The 16,635-nt window shown below is 44.2% G+C and overlaps 1 protein-coding gene across 1 annotated transcript in view; it reads left to right on the forward strand.

Annotated features, from left to right (window-relative positions):
- Positions 1 to 16,635, forward strand: part of ANO2 (anoctamin 2) — a gene marked incomplete at its 5' end in the record, with an annotated part of 414,765 nt that overhangs the window by 367,638 nt on the left and 30,492 nt on the right. Inside the window, one exon of the mRNA XM_013008512.1 lies at positions 2,693 to 2,838. Within this exon, the coding sequence (XP_012863966.1) occupies positions 2,693 to 2,838 (146 nt within the window). The remainder of the gene's footprint in view (positions 1 to 2,692; positions 2,839 to 16,635) is intronic.

Below are 16,635 nucleotides of genomic sequence, written 5' to 3' on the forward strand. Positions count from 1 at the left end.
TGATGCTCACCTTCCCGACACAACCGCTAAAGACAAATCGGGTGAATAAGCAAATGTGGTGAAGAAAGCTGATGGTGCCCAGCTATCAAAAGATACAGCACCTGGGGTCTTAAAAGCTTGAAGGTAAACAAGCGGCCATCTAGCTCAGAAGCAACAAAGCCCACATGGAAGAACCTATACCATTTCTTACAAGGAAAGATGCTTGCCTAGCAGATTAATACCTGTCATATTAATGCAAGGGGAGCATTGAAATACTAAGTATATGGTGGGTCTGGGTCCATTTTCCTTGGACACTCACTAAAGCCAGAGGCTCCACCCAAGGTCCAACGATCGCCATTTCCACAGTCCTGGGGTGGTCATTTCTTACTTCTTCTCCTATTAGGGTATTTCAGTCCTAAATCCAAGGGCACAGGTACTTTTGAGGTTCAATTGGGCTTCCACATTGAGTCCTTCTGGGATGACCCTTGGGGGATGCCATGTTCCTCCATTTAAGGCTTATTTCTTGCTTAGTACAAGGCATGGTTGACCAAGATTGGGTAGAAACATTCGAAGTGTCACCCAGAAACATAGAACTGGGTTTATTCTCCCCTTAGGTTCCCTCCAATTATTGTTTAGCCTCCTTTCCTGATATGAGGTTGCTCCGCCCCATTTACCCACCATACCTGCCATTAGAAATATCAGTGCATCCTCTGCAATGTAAATGCTCCCTGCCCCTGGTCTTACCTCAATTTTCCAGTAAGGGGCTCTTCTCACTCCTGTGGAGGGCCTAATGCTTTGTGGGTACCTTGTCTCAATGTTGGATGGTCTTCTCCCTTGACCCCAGCCATTGGGAGGTCTCTTCCTTTGAGGTGGTTCTTATGAGTTGCACCTTGCGAGGGTGGTATACGGTTCATGGCAGATATTCTACCCTTTTATTTGGGAATTGGTCTTCAATATTTGTTTAATTGGTGTTTCTACTTATAGTAGTGGATTTATGCAATAGTTGTCCTTTTGTGATTGACTAACTTCACGTACCATTGTGGTTTTCAGCCCCTTCCCAGTCAGTCACAGAATGATATTATTTTTGTATATATTTATATATATATCTTTTGATGCTTCCGGCATCATTCAATATTTTGCCTATAGAATCCTTCTATATTTGCAACTCAAGGCCTGAATCTTTTCTTCAATTCTGTCAGCTCGAGATATATACTGAGCATATTCTTTTCCTTTGACTTTCTAACTTAAGGGCTTATGCATTTCATTCATTACTTTGTCTTCTTGAGCTGCCCTTTGAAATGCTCTGTTCAGCTCTTTTACTTCATCATTTCTGCCATTTGCTTTAGCTAATATACAATCAAGAGCAAGTTTCGGAGCATTTTCTGGCATCCACTTTGATCTTTTCTTTCTTGTCATTTTATGGACCTGTTACTTTCCTCTTGATGTCATACCCCAGCTCATCAGATCATCTGTCATTCGTGCTCAAGGTGTGAAATCTGGTCTTGAAACTCAGGCAGGATATAATCAACGTCAAATCATGGACTTGTTTAATTTTTTTCAATTGCACACTGAATTTACATCTAAACAATTGATCGTCTGTTCCACACTTGGCTCCTGGCTTGTTTAGCATGTTGGATTTCTCCAATATCTCTTTCCACAGACATAATTATTTTTATTCTCGTGTATTCCATCTCATTATGTCCATGCATGGAGTCACCATTTATGCTGTTGAAGAAAGGTATTTGCAATGAAGAAGTTGTTGGTCTTGCACAATCTGTCTTATAAGCAACAGCTTTATTTTAATCACCAAGGCCTTATTTTCCACCCCTTCATTTTTGTTTCCAACTCTTACATTCCAATTGACAATAATTATCAGTGCATCTTGATTGCATGTTTGATGAACTTCAGACTGAAGAAGTTGGTGGACTTCTTCGATTTTTTTAATCACTGGTTTTAGGGTTTGGTATATAAATTTGAATAATACTGAGTATATTACCTGGACTTTTTAATTTTATGAAGCAAAATGTCTAAAACTTGTTGAATGGAGAGCAGATTTTCTCTGTAAAGTTTCATCCAACCCACAACATAATTTTTAAAAGTCCCTTGTGGGAGGTGGGGAGGAGAATGTGTGAATACTTATTGTGTCCAGAGACTCCACTAAGGACTGTGTAAACATTATTTTACTTAATCTTCACACAAACCTCAAGAAGTTGGGCCATTATTATTTTGTCCTGAATGTGATATGGATTAGATTGGAATTGGCATTAAATAGAAGGATGGTGTGGTTGATGTTATTAAAACCTGAGAACGTGTGATCCAGGAGAACTAGGAGGAGAGCATCTTTCCACTGTGTTTGGACCTCCCTGCCCTCTGCAGGTAGAGATGGACCAGTGGTCTGTGAAATCCGAAGACTGACCCAGCTCAGCGTTGGATGGAAAAGGCCCCCCCGCCCTGCTGTGACTTGGCAAACCCGAAGACGAACTCGAAATTTTCTTTGGGTTTAAAGCAGCCTGCCCCCTTGTTGATGTAGCATTTTACTATTGGGTAAAGACTCTGAGCTCATCTTCAGGAGAAAAATCATAGTCGTAGCTGTCTTCTCTGTTCTTGGATCAGAGAAGGCTTTCAGGTCAACAGCTTCCTTGTCCTCCTTTCTGTCTGTAAAAATAAGCCTGCCCTCCCGAGTCTTTTGGTGACTGTCGCATCTCTCTTCCAGGAAGCTAAAGAAACTCTTTCGGAAACTGAAAGATGAGACAGAACCCGGAGAAACGGACTCTGCTCAGTCAAAACATCCCGAGCAGTGGGACCTAGACCACAGCTTGGAACCGTACACTGGACTGACTCCCGAGTACATGGAAATGAGTAAGAGCTGCGCTTCTTCCCTAACCTTGGGAATGCGGTCCGACAAAGGGTCTCTCAAGTGTGAGTGTGGGGTGTGTGTGTGTGTGTGTGTGTGTGTGTGTGTGTGTAGCAGGGACTGCAGCAGCTTTGCCCCTCCATAAGCTTCATGGCTACGTGATATTTCCTTCAATATGGCATGATCAATTGAAGATGACATGTTATATTTATAGAAAGAACCCTGAAATAAGAACCAAAAGATATGGAGATTATGCTACCTTAACTTTGAGTGTCATAAGTTTCTTAGATTTCATAGATGAGGATATTTTTCTTCATATTTCTTTCCCATGGTTTTCATCACTAATAATAGTAAAATCTAAACTGTAAGAACACAGCTTCAACGAATGAAGAGTAAACTTGTCTTTTGATATGGGGCATTGAGGCACGTCCTCACACTGATTAGGTAAGACGGGCTAAGATGTCAGTTCTTCACTACAAAAACTAGGTGGCCTTCTGTGGAGGTTTCATGAAAGGAAAGCCTTTAGCTGTAGAGCTCCTGCTTGTTCTTGGGTGAGACAGAAGGCAGGAGTGCGTGTCAGCACGGGCGGCTGCAACGTAAGCATTTCACACGTGGCTTGGCACCCACATCTTGAAATCTCTAATAGAGGAAGTGTCCCAACTGACCCCAGCTATGGTTGGGTTCTTGGTTACTTTACACAGTATTGGTCTTATTTGGGGGTGGATGGTTTAGAACTCTATTTGTCAGACTTGGGAATAATTAATTAAAAACACAGGATAGCATAAACCAAGAAAGCCAATTGCTGTTGAAGTAAGTCCAACTCAAAGCAGCCCTATAGGTCAAGGTAGACCTGTGCTATCAGGTTTCCAAGCCTGTAGATCTTCACGGACATAGACTGCGCATCTTTCTCCTGTGGAGACACTGGCTGGTTTGAACTGCTGGCCGTTTGGTCACTTGACTCCTGTGAGATCAGGGCTCCTGACCAAGAGGCCAGATTAGATCATTTAACCATTACTGTAGCTAGATGTCACAGAGAAACCACCAGTTCCAACAACGGATCACGAAGCATTTGATTCAAGACTTAACGTTCTTAGAGCTATGATTGCGTTTACATCACAACCCTTGCCCGCCTTTGGTTTATCGCTTTTCCTTGAGGGTCAGTAGTGCCTTTCTATGTACCAGGTAGAGCACTCACTTTTTCTAATAGATTTTAATTTATACTGTTATATTTATAAGAAAGTGTGTTTGTGTGTATGTGTATGTGTTTATTAGAGGTGAAAGAATGTGCCGGATATAAATAGAATGGCCCTAGAAGACCTGATATAATCCTGACCTATCTAAAATTCTAGGCAAAATGTGAGCTTTGCCATCTAAATAAACTCACCAGAGAAGAAGCAATCATCATATCTGACTCAGGAGTATAGGGAAAGACACTATCAAGGCCTTGTTTATGGGAAACCATCGCTCTGCTAACCTTTTCACCTTCAGCGAAGGGCTACTTCTAATCACTCTCCAACGCTGAGCCCGCTATTTGCTTCAGAGATGGTCGCTCAGATGGCATCTCCCTACCTCTGCCATTCTTGCACTCTGCAAGACAGAGCATTAGGCTGTGGTTTTGGAAGAGGTACATTAGAAATCCTTGCGCTCTATCTTACTTCATCCACTCTGCAGCGCAGTCACCCATCCCTACTCCCCAGCTGTATATAGGTTTACATGCCTATTGGCCTGCCTGTTTGGCTAGCTAGCTGGCTATTTCCTTTCCTTTTTGGAGTGATTAAGAGCCAAGACCCTTGAGGTATACACCTGGGGTTCAAATCCTGGCTTTGTTCCAATCAGCTAGATAACATTGGATATGTGGCTAACCTTTATGGTTCTTAATTTGCTTAGCTAAAAATAGAATGTTAATAATTATACATATCACAAGGGACCATTGTTTTTAATGAATTAAAATCTGAGAGTCACTTAGCATAGGGTCTAGCACATAAAAAAGCTACGTGAAGTGTCAAGTGTCGTTGCATCTTGTAATGGTCTTCAGACAATTGGAAAGTGAAGTTTAGGGAGATTGCTCCAGTTGTGAGCTCTATTGTGTGTTGAGTAGACATTCACTACATACTCATACTTGGGCATGCATTCTCAAGGGAAGGAGGGAAGAAAAAAACTAGAAGACATGATGACTTTTGGAAGAAATTCATATCAACTTTGTAGAGCATGAAATCCACCGATTAAAACTACATGCAGGTTTTAAGGGAATAAAACAACTGTATAATACAAAATTGAGCATAGGGAAAATGTTTCTTAAGTGCCCCTCTTTCTAGATCAACTTTTATTATAATTTTGGTATCATTTCTTAGGGCCTTTTATTGTTGCTTTTATATGCATATGAGTTTAAGACTAGACTAGTAATAATATTTTCTCCCATTTTTAGTCAGCATATATTTTTAGTTGTCACATGAGATGGGAAATGAGTAGTTGTATTTGAGTCTGTCTAATAAATGTACCATAGTTTCTTTGCCTATCTTCCAGTGAAGGGATGGAGTTGATTCCTCAATTCTGCCCCACCCCCCACCCCCCCCTGGTGTAGTGCTATAATATACACTGTCTTTGTGCATTTGATATTTTTCACTTTGAGTATGATTTCCTCCAGAGTCCCACAGGTGTGATTACTAGTTCTAAGTATGTTCTTCATTCATTTTGCCAAATTGTTTCTGAAAGCATTTGACTAATTTCCCCAGCCACAGGCAACGTATGAAAAGACCCCTTCAGTGAGCCCACATTATTCAATACCCTGACATCCTCGACAGGAAAGAGCTATCAATATGGAACAGAGTCTGAATCCTATATCCCTGCCCCATTTCAGATTCTTGGTCTGAATATTTCCAAGATGACTTTTCATTTTCACTTTCTGAAGTACTGCCTCTGCGATGCCTCGCTGACTGTGTCCTTGCTACTCTTAAGAAAAAATGAGGAGCTGAGGCCAGGGGCTTCCATGGAAAGCAAATGTTTTGAGAATGATGAGGGCAATGAATGTACAAATGTGCTTTACACAACTGATCTATGTATGGATTGTGATAAGAGTTGTATGAGCCCCTAATAAAATGATTTTTTTTTAAAAGAAGAAGAACAATTTGCCTTCTGCCCCAGCTTTGCAGTTGGCACATACACTGATGATGTCTTACTGGCTGCGGTAATACTGCTCTGCTCACATACCTGTTTCTTATCAGACCCAATCGATTGGCTCCTCAAGAGCAGTGGGAGGGACAATGACTTGTTCATGTTCTCCAGGGACTAGTGAATTTCTTGACAGACCAAGGTGAGTGCATGATGAATGCATGCCTCCTGCCCCCTGACTGGCTCATCTCCTGCCCGTGACCATTCTGTTAGGGGATGCCCAGTTGCCTACAAATGGGTCTTGGGTCCCCAAGCTACACTCCCTATCATTCACAATGAATGAACTGATCCATTGATGAGGGAGAGTTTCTTAACCGAGCTAAATTTGTAATAACTTTTAGGGGCAAGTAAAAGATCATTTTCAAAGCAGGATTTGATTGATGGTGGATCAGGAATGGTCTGAAGAGGTTTCCAGCTCTAGCTGGGAAGTTTTGAACCTGATGATCCCCAAGGTCCCATAGATCAAGGATAAGAACAAAGAGAGCTTTTCAAATTAAAGACTGGCAGTACAAAGAGCCTCATGGCAGGAGTCACTGTTGACAATGGACAGCAAGATGCTAGTTGGGCAAGAGGGAGGATCAGTGGAGGTTCTTAAAGGCCAGAGAGGTATGCATTCCACTTAGGCCATATAGAGTGGATTATCTTGACAAATATGGTAGCTACATATGAGCTCTCTGTTTACCTTTAGGAAACTGGTAGTAAGTGTGGAATGGTGTTAGTAAAGGCTAAACAAGGAGTGAGCAAACCCAAGTATACGTCCTACCTTCCTTCTTCTCCCCCCTTCCCTCCCTCTCTTCCTCATTTCCTCCCTACTTTTCTTCCTTTCTTTCCTTCTTTTACCAAATATCGATTAAGTACATAAAAGGAGAGAAAGTTTGAAGACTAGGACAGTCTCCTCAAAATTTCAAGTTGACATCAATGCAATCTTTTTTAAAAAATCATTTTATTGGGGGCTCATACAACTCTTATCACAATTCATCCATCCATCCATTGTGTCAAGCACATTTGTACATTTGTTGCCATCATCATTCACAAAACATTTGCTTTCTACGTGAGCCCTTGGTATCAGCTCCTCATTTTCCCCCTCCCTCACTGCTACCCCTTCCTCATGAACCCTTGGTAATTTATAAATTATTATTATTTTGTCATATCTTATATTTCCGACGTCTCCCTTCACCCACTTTTCTGTTGTCCATCCCCCAGGGAGGGGGTTATATGTAGATTCTTGTCATCGGTTTCCCCTTTCAACCCCACCTTCCCTCCACCCTCCCAGTATCACTACTCCCAGCACTGGTCCTAAAGGAATCATCTGTCCTGGATTCCCTGTGTTTCCAGTTCCTATCTGTACCAGTGTACATCCTCTGGTCTAGCTGGATTTGTAAGGTAGAATTTGGATCATGATAGTGGGGGGGAGGAAACATTTAGGAACTAGAGGAAAGTTGTATGTTTCATCATTGCTACGCTGCACCCTGACTGGCTCATTTCCTCCCCATGACCATTCTGTTAGGGGATGCCCAATTGCCTACAAGTGGGTCTTGGGTCTCCAAGCTACACTCCTTATCATTCACAATGATATGATTTTTTGTTCTTTGATGCCTGATACCTGATCCCTTCCACACCGCGTGATCACACAGGCTGGTGTGCTTCTTCCATGTCGGCTTTGTTGATTCTGAGCTAGATGGCCGCTTGTTTACCTTCAAGTTTTTAAGACCCTAGAAGCTATATCTTTTGATAGCCAAGCTCCATCTGCTTTCTTCACCACATTTGCTTATGCACCCTCTTTGTCTTCAGTGATCATGTTGGAATGGTGTGTATCATAGAATGCCAGTTTAATAGAACAAAATAGTCTTGCATTGAGGGAGTACTTGAGTGAAGGCCCAATGTCCATCTGCTACCTTAATACTAAACCTATAAATATATGCACATAGATCTATTTCCCCATCATATAGAAATATCTTTACATATGTACATACCTTTATTAAGACCTCTATAAATGCCCTTTGCCTCCTAGTTCTTTCCTCTATTTCATTTTACTTTCCTCTTGTCCCACTATCATGCTCAGCCTTCATTTGGGTTTCAGTAATTCCTCTCAGTTACATTACCCTTGATAAAGCCCTGCCAGGCCTCCTACACACTCCTCACCACCGATCTGGATCACTTATTGTTCCCTTGTCCCTGTGTTTGTTAACACCACTTCCTTTCCCCCCATCTCCCCCTCTCCCATGTCCCCTGGAACCATTGGTCCCATTATTTTCTCCTCTAGATTGTTCATCCAGCCTGTCTTATTTAGACAGACCTGCAGAGATAATAACATGCACAAAAACAAGACAGAGAAAAAAAATCAACAAAAGAAAATAAAACACAACAACATAAAACCAATGACAAAAAAGAGAGAAAAGTCTGTAGTTAGTTCAAGGACTGTTTGTTGGTCTTTAGGAGTGTTTTCAGGTCCAGTCTGATGAGGTGCCACGCCCTAGCCCCAAAGTCTATTTTTGGTATTCCCTGGGGACTTCGTTGTTTTGTTCCCCTTGCTGTTCCAACATCAATGCAATCTTATCTGGACAAAAATCCTGCATCACACACCTGTTTTCCCAGCTGCCTTCCACAGAATCTCACGGACCAAATTCTTTAGGCCATTTTGGCTAAACTGGTCAGTAGTTTTAAAGAACTGGTTGTTTTCTTTCAAATTTTATATAAATGTGAGAACATTTCTGTTAGGTTCCTTTCATTCCTTTTATCTCTGGATTATAGTCGCTACCTTTAAGGGAATATTTGTCTCCACATAATGTCAAGAACTGGACCACTGAACTTTGCAAATGTATTGCTTCATCAAGGAAGGTAGGCTACGAGTTATGAGGTGTGGGCCCAGGAATAGCATCTCAGGCTGGCTGTGGGACTCTGGGCTTGCTGTGTAAAGTCCGCCAAACTCAATTTCTCATCCATAAGTTGGGATTGATGTTAACAGTACCTACTCGTAGCATTATCCTGAGAACAAGGCAATGAAGATAGAATAGTTACCAAGGAAGCTCTCGATGAATATCGGCTGCATTATTGTTGTCAGTTGTCCAATACCTTTCTCTTTCATCTAGAACTGGTTTGACCCATCCCATTTGTGCAGGGCTGGGAGTGTGTTTAATGGAGGGGGATACCTGGCTCCAAGGAAAATCTAAGAATGACATTTAGAAGTCTGAGACATAAACACTCCAAGATGTTTGCCCATTCAGAGAGCTCTAAGCCCCAGGGCTCCACTTGACAAGTCTGGAATCTCAAATGAGCTCTTTTTATTTTTTATCATCGGTTTATCTAAAACCCACAAGCTTTTGTTCCTCCACAGCCCCAAAATAATCAGTACCGTCTTCCTGGCTCAGGATGTCAATTATCCTCCCTGAAGCCTTCCTCCAGATTCTGAAACACAGCCCAGGTTTTGGGGACCTCTGGCTGTTAAGGTGGGTGAGGAGCTGCATTTCTTCAGCATTCACACAGCCATTAGTCAAAGTCTCATTTTTCTTAGTCGTGAAGTTACCTTCTGGCAAACTACCTTGGCCAAAAACCAAACACACTGCCATCGAGGCGATTCTGACTCGCGGGGAGCCTGGCTGGCAGGCTGACATCACGCAGACAGCATCACTGGAGCTCCAGACCCTAGCAGAAAGGGAAGTGTGTGGTCGGCATGTGTGCTTGCCTCGGTACTTACTCATGCATTTGGAGTAGCAATTAGTCCTTTGGAAGATCAGAGGGGCCAGTACTCTCCAGACCATGGTGGACATGCACTGGACAAGTCTGCCTCAGAGACAAGGGCATCAGGACCCCTGAAGTTGCATCTGAGATGTCTCATCAATGTTCAAGTTTGAACTCTGCTGTTTAGAGGTACATCTGTTGGCTAGTCTATGTCCTGCCTTATTCTCCATGATTTCTTTTTTATTTTGCATTAACTACATAGCTAGGCAGATGGTAGAAACGCAAGGCTTTCAACTCTGGTGAAGATTTACTGTCTCAGAAACCCAGAGGGGCAGTTCTACCATGCCCTGAAGGGTCACTAGGAGTCAGAATCTATTTGATGAGAACACTCTCTAAAAGACCCATAGACAGCTAGGGAGAAGAGTCCCTGAGTTGTGAAAATGTTAAAGCACTTGACTGCTACCTGGGAGGTTGGAGATTCAAACTCACCCAGAAATGCCGGAGGAAAAAAAATAACAAGGCATGGGGATCTACTTCTGGAACTATCAGTAGTTGAGAACTCCCTAGGGCTTAGTTTTATTCGGATGCTCATAAGATCGTCATGAGTTGGGATTGACTTAGTAGCAACTGGTACTTGTAGAGCTGGGGAGAAGTCTGCTCAGGATAATCCTGAGCTGGTTTTACTCCCGTACCTTTGCCTCTGTCTTTCGCTTCCACCTGAATTTTTATTGGATTATGTATGTGTCTATAGAACACTATTTCGTTGTATTGATGAACATGAACACCGCAAAATAGATTCCCATCCAACAGTTTCAAAGCCTATTGTTTGGTGGCACTGGTTGTGTTCTTCGAGTTGTGGCCATGTTCTCAGTATTTCTGTTCTCCTTCTTTACTTTCCAGTGACCTAGTCTCTCTGCCCACCTGCCGCCTCATCTTTGCATGAGAGTTTTTGAAAAACGTAATATCTCCATGTGTTTTCCATGAGGGTTTACATAGCAGATTATGGTTTCTGAGTTGTTCAAATGCATCTTCTCTTGAAAGCAAATTCCAATTCTCCTACCCTCTGAGTTCTTCTCCCATGATACCCTGGGCTCTCCTAAACTCTGACTGCTTGGGAGCAGCAGCTATGTCTTATTCTTCTCTCCAGTTGTGATATTTAGTATGATTTTTGGCATATATTAGGAGCTTTAGAAAATATTTCTTGAATGAAAGGCTCTTTGCCTCTTTAATTCTCCCAGAGGAAACATGGAAACCTAGCTTCTTCTTATCCCAGTCCTTAGGCCTCCCTCTTCACCGTAGTTGTGCTTACATCTTTCTTTATAAGCAGCAATTTTCATCGCCCTAAACCAAAGTGAGCCATGCTTATTATCAAGGTTTCCCTCCAAGAAAAGTCACTGCTGGTTTTAATTTACCTCTTTCCCTTCAGGGATCAAGTCATTAGTAGAAGTGGACTGAGAGGAATGTTCTGTCTCAGCCTTGGATTCAACCTCAACTCCAATTTCATGTCCTTCCCTCAGCAGCATGGCTGAGTGCAAGGCTATGTCCCGACCTGTGTTAGGGACTGAGGACACAGAGGAATAGGAATACGCGTGGCCTCCAGGAACTACAGGTCTCATAGCAGTGACAGAGGGGCACACGTTTACAGAAAGGGAACTCCCGCATTACAGAGCAAATGCCCCTCATGGTGCTTGCCTCAGAAAGGCCAGGTCTTAGCAGCTTCCATTTGATCAAGTAGAGACGAGTGGTGGCCAGTTACCCGTTTTCTTACCAAATATCCTTGGACCTTGGAAACCACCTACTGAGGTAGAACAAGCTCTAGACTGGAAACAAGAGACTCATCGCCCAGCAACCACATCAGACATGTTTTGAAACTCTGAAGAAGTCAAGGACAAGAATCCATTACAGGAAAATACTTCGGAACTATTCTGCATGAAGGACAGTGGTTCCCTTTTCCTGAGTTCTTTATCACAGTCATGGCCTTACCCTCCTCCAGTCCTCCTGAGCTGACAACCCCCAACATCTCCTTAATTCATTTGAGTTGCCATCAAGTTATCTCCTGGCTCATGGTGGCCTCACACACAACTGAAACAACCCATTTCTGCACCAGCCCCATGATTAGTTTTTGATGGGACCATTGTGAGCCATAAGGTTTTCATTGGCTGGTTTTCAATAGTAGGTCACCAGGCTTTTCTTCCAAGTTTGTCTTAGTCTTCAACCAAACTCTGCTAAGCATCATCACAACACACAAGTCTCCACAGCTGCTTAGGAGGCTCATTGACTGAGACTACAGTGTACTACATCTAGTGCTTATCCTACCATACCCTCAACACAATTGGTTGCAACTCTTACTGCTGCCCAATTCTTTCTCTCCTGTGTGTAATGTAATTTTCATCTTGGTTGAACCCCTTAAAGTTCAAGATGCTCATACTCTTTAGCAAGGCTTTCATGGACCATGTCTTCAATTGATCTTACTCCAGGCCCTTATACAGACCCTACAGTCTGACAAAATGAACCAGATCCTTTCCCCTACAGCCTGCATTTTACTCCTAGGAGTTCCTCTTGTCTTGGAATGCCTTGGTCTTACGCATATGTGCCAACCCAGCTCTATGCTCGTTCTACTCTAAAGCACATCCCCTTTACTTATAGCTCCTGACTCCCCACATGAGTTCAGATAAGCTCCTTGGTAAAGTAACCAAGCCTATCGTTACCTCATTTCCTGAGAAGACAAGTTCCCCTTGAATTGCAGGGCCATGCATGTGCCCACTTACAGCAAGGACATTAAAAACGCAGATCAATCTGTGAAGGAGCAATCAAATAAATGAGGGCATCAACTTACCTCTTGTTAACTTTCTCTGTTTTAAGCTGAAACAATCTCACTGTCTAGTCATGTGGCTATCAATTCTCATTTATTTATGAGCTGATAATCCAGTGAGTGAATTATCAAGAGTGGTGCTTAGCCTTGTTTTTCTTACTCTGCCTTCTTCACCATTCCAAGTGCCCCTTACCCCTTGCTTCCCCTCCCCGACCCCAGGCCCAGTGTGGAGGCCTTTCTCTTGAATAATCCAGGGAAATCAGTGAAGGCAAAACATGAGCTCATCTGCTTATAGAAAGCCACTCTGGGAAACAGCTTGATGGGAGAGAAGTCTGAAGTCCACGTAACACCCCCCCCACCACCACCAACTCATTAGAATTGATAGTTTTTGCCATCTCTATGGTTAGCTAGGGCCTGCAGATGGTGAACACACTTCTGCTTCTGCCTTCTCTGGACGCCTGGCTCAGGAAGAAAAGCTGCTTCACAGGCCACCTCTTTTCTCTCCAGATGACCCCTGTCGGGTAAGATCAGCACTGTCTCTCTCCTCACCCCACGTACCATGCGTGGCAGGAGAGACGGTGGGAATCCAGCACAGTCTCTAACTAGCAGTGTGACCTTGGGCAACTCACTTCATCTCTTGGAGGCCTTACTGTCCTCATCATTCTAGGGCATTGGAGCAGATCCTGAGGTTTTCCCCAGTCAGTGCTGCAACCCACTGACCTGTGGTCATAAGCAGTTGTGCAGTGTGTTTCTAGAATGCATTGCATTGCTATTGAGAACAAAGCGTTACAACAAAATGAAAAATGTCACCTTAACTTTCTCGCATCCCCACATGCTTCTGTGAGTGTAAGAGCAAGAGGGGTTTCACCATGCCCCAAACTGATGGAAGGGAGTGGTACATTGAGGTCGTTAGTTGATTGTGCCAACCTGGCCGATAAACACAGGTGGGGTTAATTGAAGGGCGGAGGGATAAATGGCTCGGTGAACCTCGCCTTTCGAGTTCTCGAGTCTCTTGCTTTGTGATGGTCCCTGCTTCAGCTTGCAAGACTGACTTCCTGCAAGACATCCCCAAGGAGAAGTCACATGGACCTACCCAATGCAGCCCTGGGTGCTGGAACAGCCGTGTGAGACTGCTGCCAGCGCTGAGATGCTTATACATTCACTGACTTGGCTTTCCTCCTGCAGTTGGCATCGTTGCATCTGTTTTGTGAGATGGAGGAGGACTTTGTGGACTGCTGTTGGACATATGGGTTAATGGGTTAATGTTAGACTTGTGGGTTTGGGCAGCACTGGGTTGGGATGCTTTCTTGGTGCGCACTTAACCTTTATATAAAACTCTCTCTTACACATGAGTTTCTGTGGATTTGTGTCTCTAAAGTACCCAGACTAATACATACATAATACACTTATACTTCACTGAAGGTTGCGATGAGAAAAAAGTTTCAAACTTCTGTGCCAACTCACCTCCAGGGTCTTTCCAGGGCTGGCATCCTGAAGGCCAACTGAATGTTGCACCTCCAGGCCAAGTACCCTGGGGGGTCGCTTCCAGAATCATTCCTGTGACTGAGACAGAAGCCCCTCTCCAAACTATGGCACAAGGGAACTTCATCAGGATCTGGGGGGACATCGACTCCAGTGGAGATGGATGGGGGTCCTGTGAGGTTTCCTTCTTCCTCTCCCACCAGCCAGACCTGCCCTTTTCCAAAGAGGAGGGTCCCTGGTCTTGCGCTTTGAACAGAAAGGAGAGTGGAGGGACCCAAGACGCCCTCTCCTCCCTCTGGTGTGCCTGACATGGGATGCCGCCCCTGCCCTCAGCTGTCAGCTCCCCTCTAGGTGATCCCCAGGACCACCCAGGCAGACAGGAAGTGCTCTGAGCCCACTCCCAGCCTGTCAGTTGTAATGGTAAGGCAGGTCATCAGTGGAGGGGAGGGGGCAGAGAGGGATGTATTATATTTACATTTTTCTAAATTGAGGTGGAACCAGGGCCCCAGGCCCAGCAGGCATGGGGGAGGGGCCCCGAGGTGCAGGGGAAGCTGGGAGTGGGGGAAGGCTGGAAGTCAGCCTTTGGCAGGGCCTTGGAGGGCAGTCAGCTACCTCTGAGCATGATTGGTGGTGGGATGGATTGGCTCCAGACAAAGAGAAACCTGAGAGTGAGGGATTAAGCTGGGAAAACCTGCAAGGGGAGCAAGGAGCTTTCGAGGGAATCTCCAATATCAAACCCTTTTCCTGAAGAGCTTATTAAGAAGGACTTCAAGAGTAGCCTTCCCCCCCTCCTCTCTGAGGAGAGAAAAAAATGCCGGCCCCTGGGCTGGTGGAGACATTAATCATCACTGTCCCTGACCTCAGGTGCTTCAAAGCGCCTTGGTCACAGACCCCTCATAGCCCAGGCTGAGGTTTCCCTCAGGGTCTGATGAGAGGAAATTATTTAGTTGCCTAAAGAATTGTGAGCTGCATTCTCTGGACATGTGTAGCCGTTTGTTTTTCTACACAGGGGGATTTGAAATTAAAATTCTCTATAAGTACAAATGATGATCTTCTAAGAGGAATTTAAGGACTCTTAGTGTCCTGGCTGCACAGTGGTTACCTATTGGACTGCTAACCACTAGGTCAGCAGTTTGAAACCACCCATCACGTTGTGAGAGAAAGATGAGGCTTTCTATTCCCCCAAAGACTTAAGTCTCAGACACTCTCAGGGGCAGTGTCCCCTATTCTATAGGGTAGATCCTATAGGGTCGCTATGAGTCAGAACTGACTTGATGGCAGTGAGTTTGGTTTTGTGACTACTCCTGTGAGGCAAGTATTGGGCTGCTAATCACAAGGTCAGTGGTTCGAGCCCACTAGCCCCTCTGCAGGAGAGAGACGAGTCCATTGGCTTCCGGAATGTTCTGCGATCCCATTAACTCTAAAGAAGATCACTCCCAGTCAAAATCAACTCAATGGCAGTGGGTTTGGCTTTTGACAGGGGAATTCAGCGACAAGTTGTAAAAGAATCCCTTGATAAAATCATGACCATGTTGTAGCAATAACCAGACGATTGGTGTTTCCTCCCTGAGGCCCACAGCCTGAGCTCATGATGTTCACTACATTGTGCTAAGAGCATCTTGAGCTTAGATTTGTGCCTTCTTAGTTCACAGCACCTGACCCATGAGCCAGTCATCACACAGTTGACCATCTTCATCAGCGGTGTACAGATGTTTCTGCCACGTGAATCTGTCTGGGACAGTCTGCCCTATCTCAACTACCAAGCTCCCCATGATGGACTCAATGCTGACTCAGTGACCCTAGAGGATAGATTGGAATGGCACCCATGCATAAATATTCACAGGAGAAGAGAGCTTCATCTTTTCCCCTACCCCACCCCAGATGTATCAAATATACTTATATTGAAATATTTGGGATTAGAGAATCCAGCCTCCTAAGAGAGAGTCTCTTATGCCAGCAGAGAATAATGGGCTTGGGCAGTTATCTAGATAGTTCAGCAAAACACATCACGTCAGTTATTGCTCAGATAACACTTTCTAACACATACCCCAACATCTCACTGTTTCACAACCAACCAGAGTAGAGAGCTATGGAAAGGCTGTCTTGGGACATAATTGAGTTCCCAATCATGGGAATGATCAACTGAACAGTGGATACTTACAAAGGAAGACTAGCAGGAACTGGGGCTGCTCATCTGGGGATGGCTTCCGTGATCCTTGGTGTTTCTGTCAACTCTGATATCCCTGGGGTCACTGTTATGACTTGGATTGTGTATCCCCCAAATATGTGTTGTATTTCTTAACTTCGGTGCCTGTGGTGATCATTCCATCTGGGACTGGGTTGTCTTTTGTATGTTAAGGTGGCTGCATTCGTGTAAGGGTTTCTTGAGTCAATCTCTATTGAGATCTAAAAGAGACGAAACAAACACGGGCAGAGGGCAGAGGGCAGAGGTTGAGGGAAAGGGGTGCAGAAGCACATGAGCTTGCCCAGGAGCAGAGCTCAGAAAAGACCAGGACCTTCCTCCACAACTAACACACAGAGAAAGCCTTCTCCAAGGGGCAATACCCGCAATGTGGACTTCCAACTTCTTCACTTTTGAGAAAATAAACTGTTTGTTAACGGGACCCCCTCGTGGCATTCCCATTGCAGCAGCACTAGATGA

Source organism: Echinops telfairi, unplaced genomic scaffold (genome assembly GCF_000313985.2).
Source record: "Echinops telfairi isolate 266 unplaced genomic scaffold, ASM31398v2 ScPeMD7_7356;HRSCAF=8355, whole genome shotgun sequence".
In the NCBI taxonomy this organism is placed as follows: domain Eukaryota; kingdom Metazoa; phylum Chordata; class Mammalia; order Afrosoricida; family Tenrecidae; genus Echinops; species Echinops telfairi.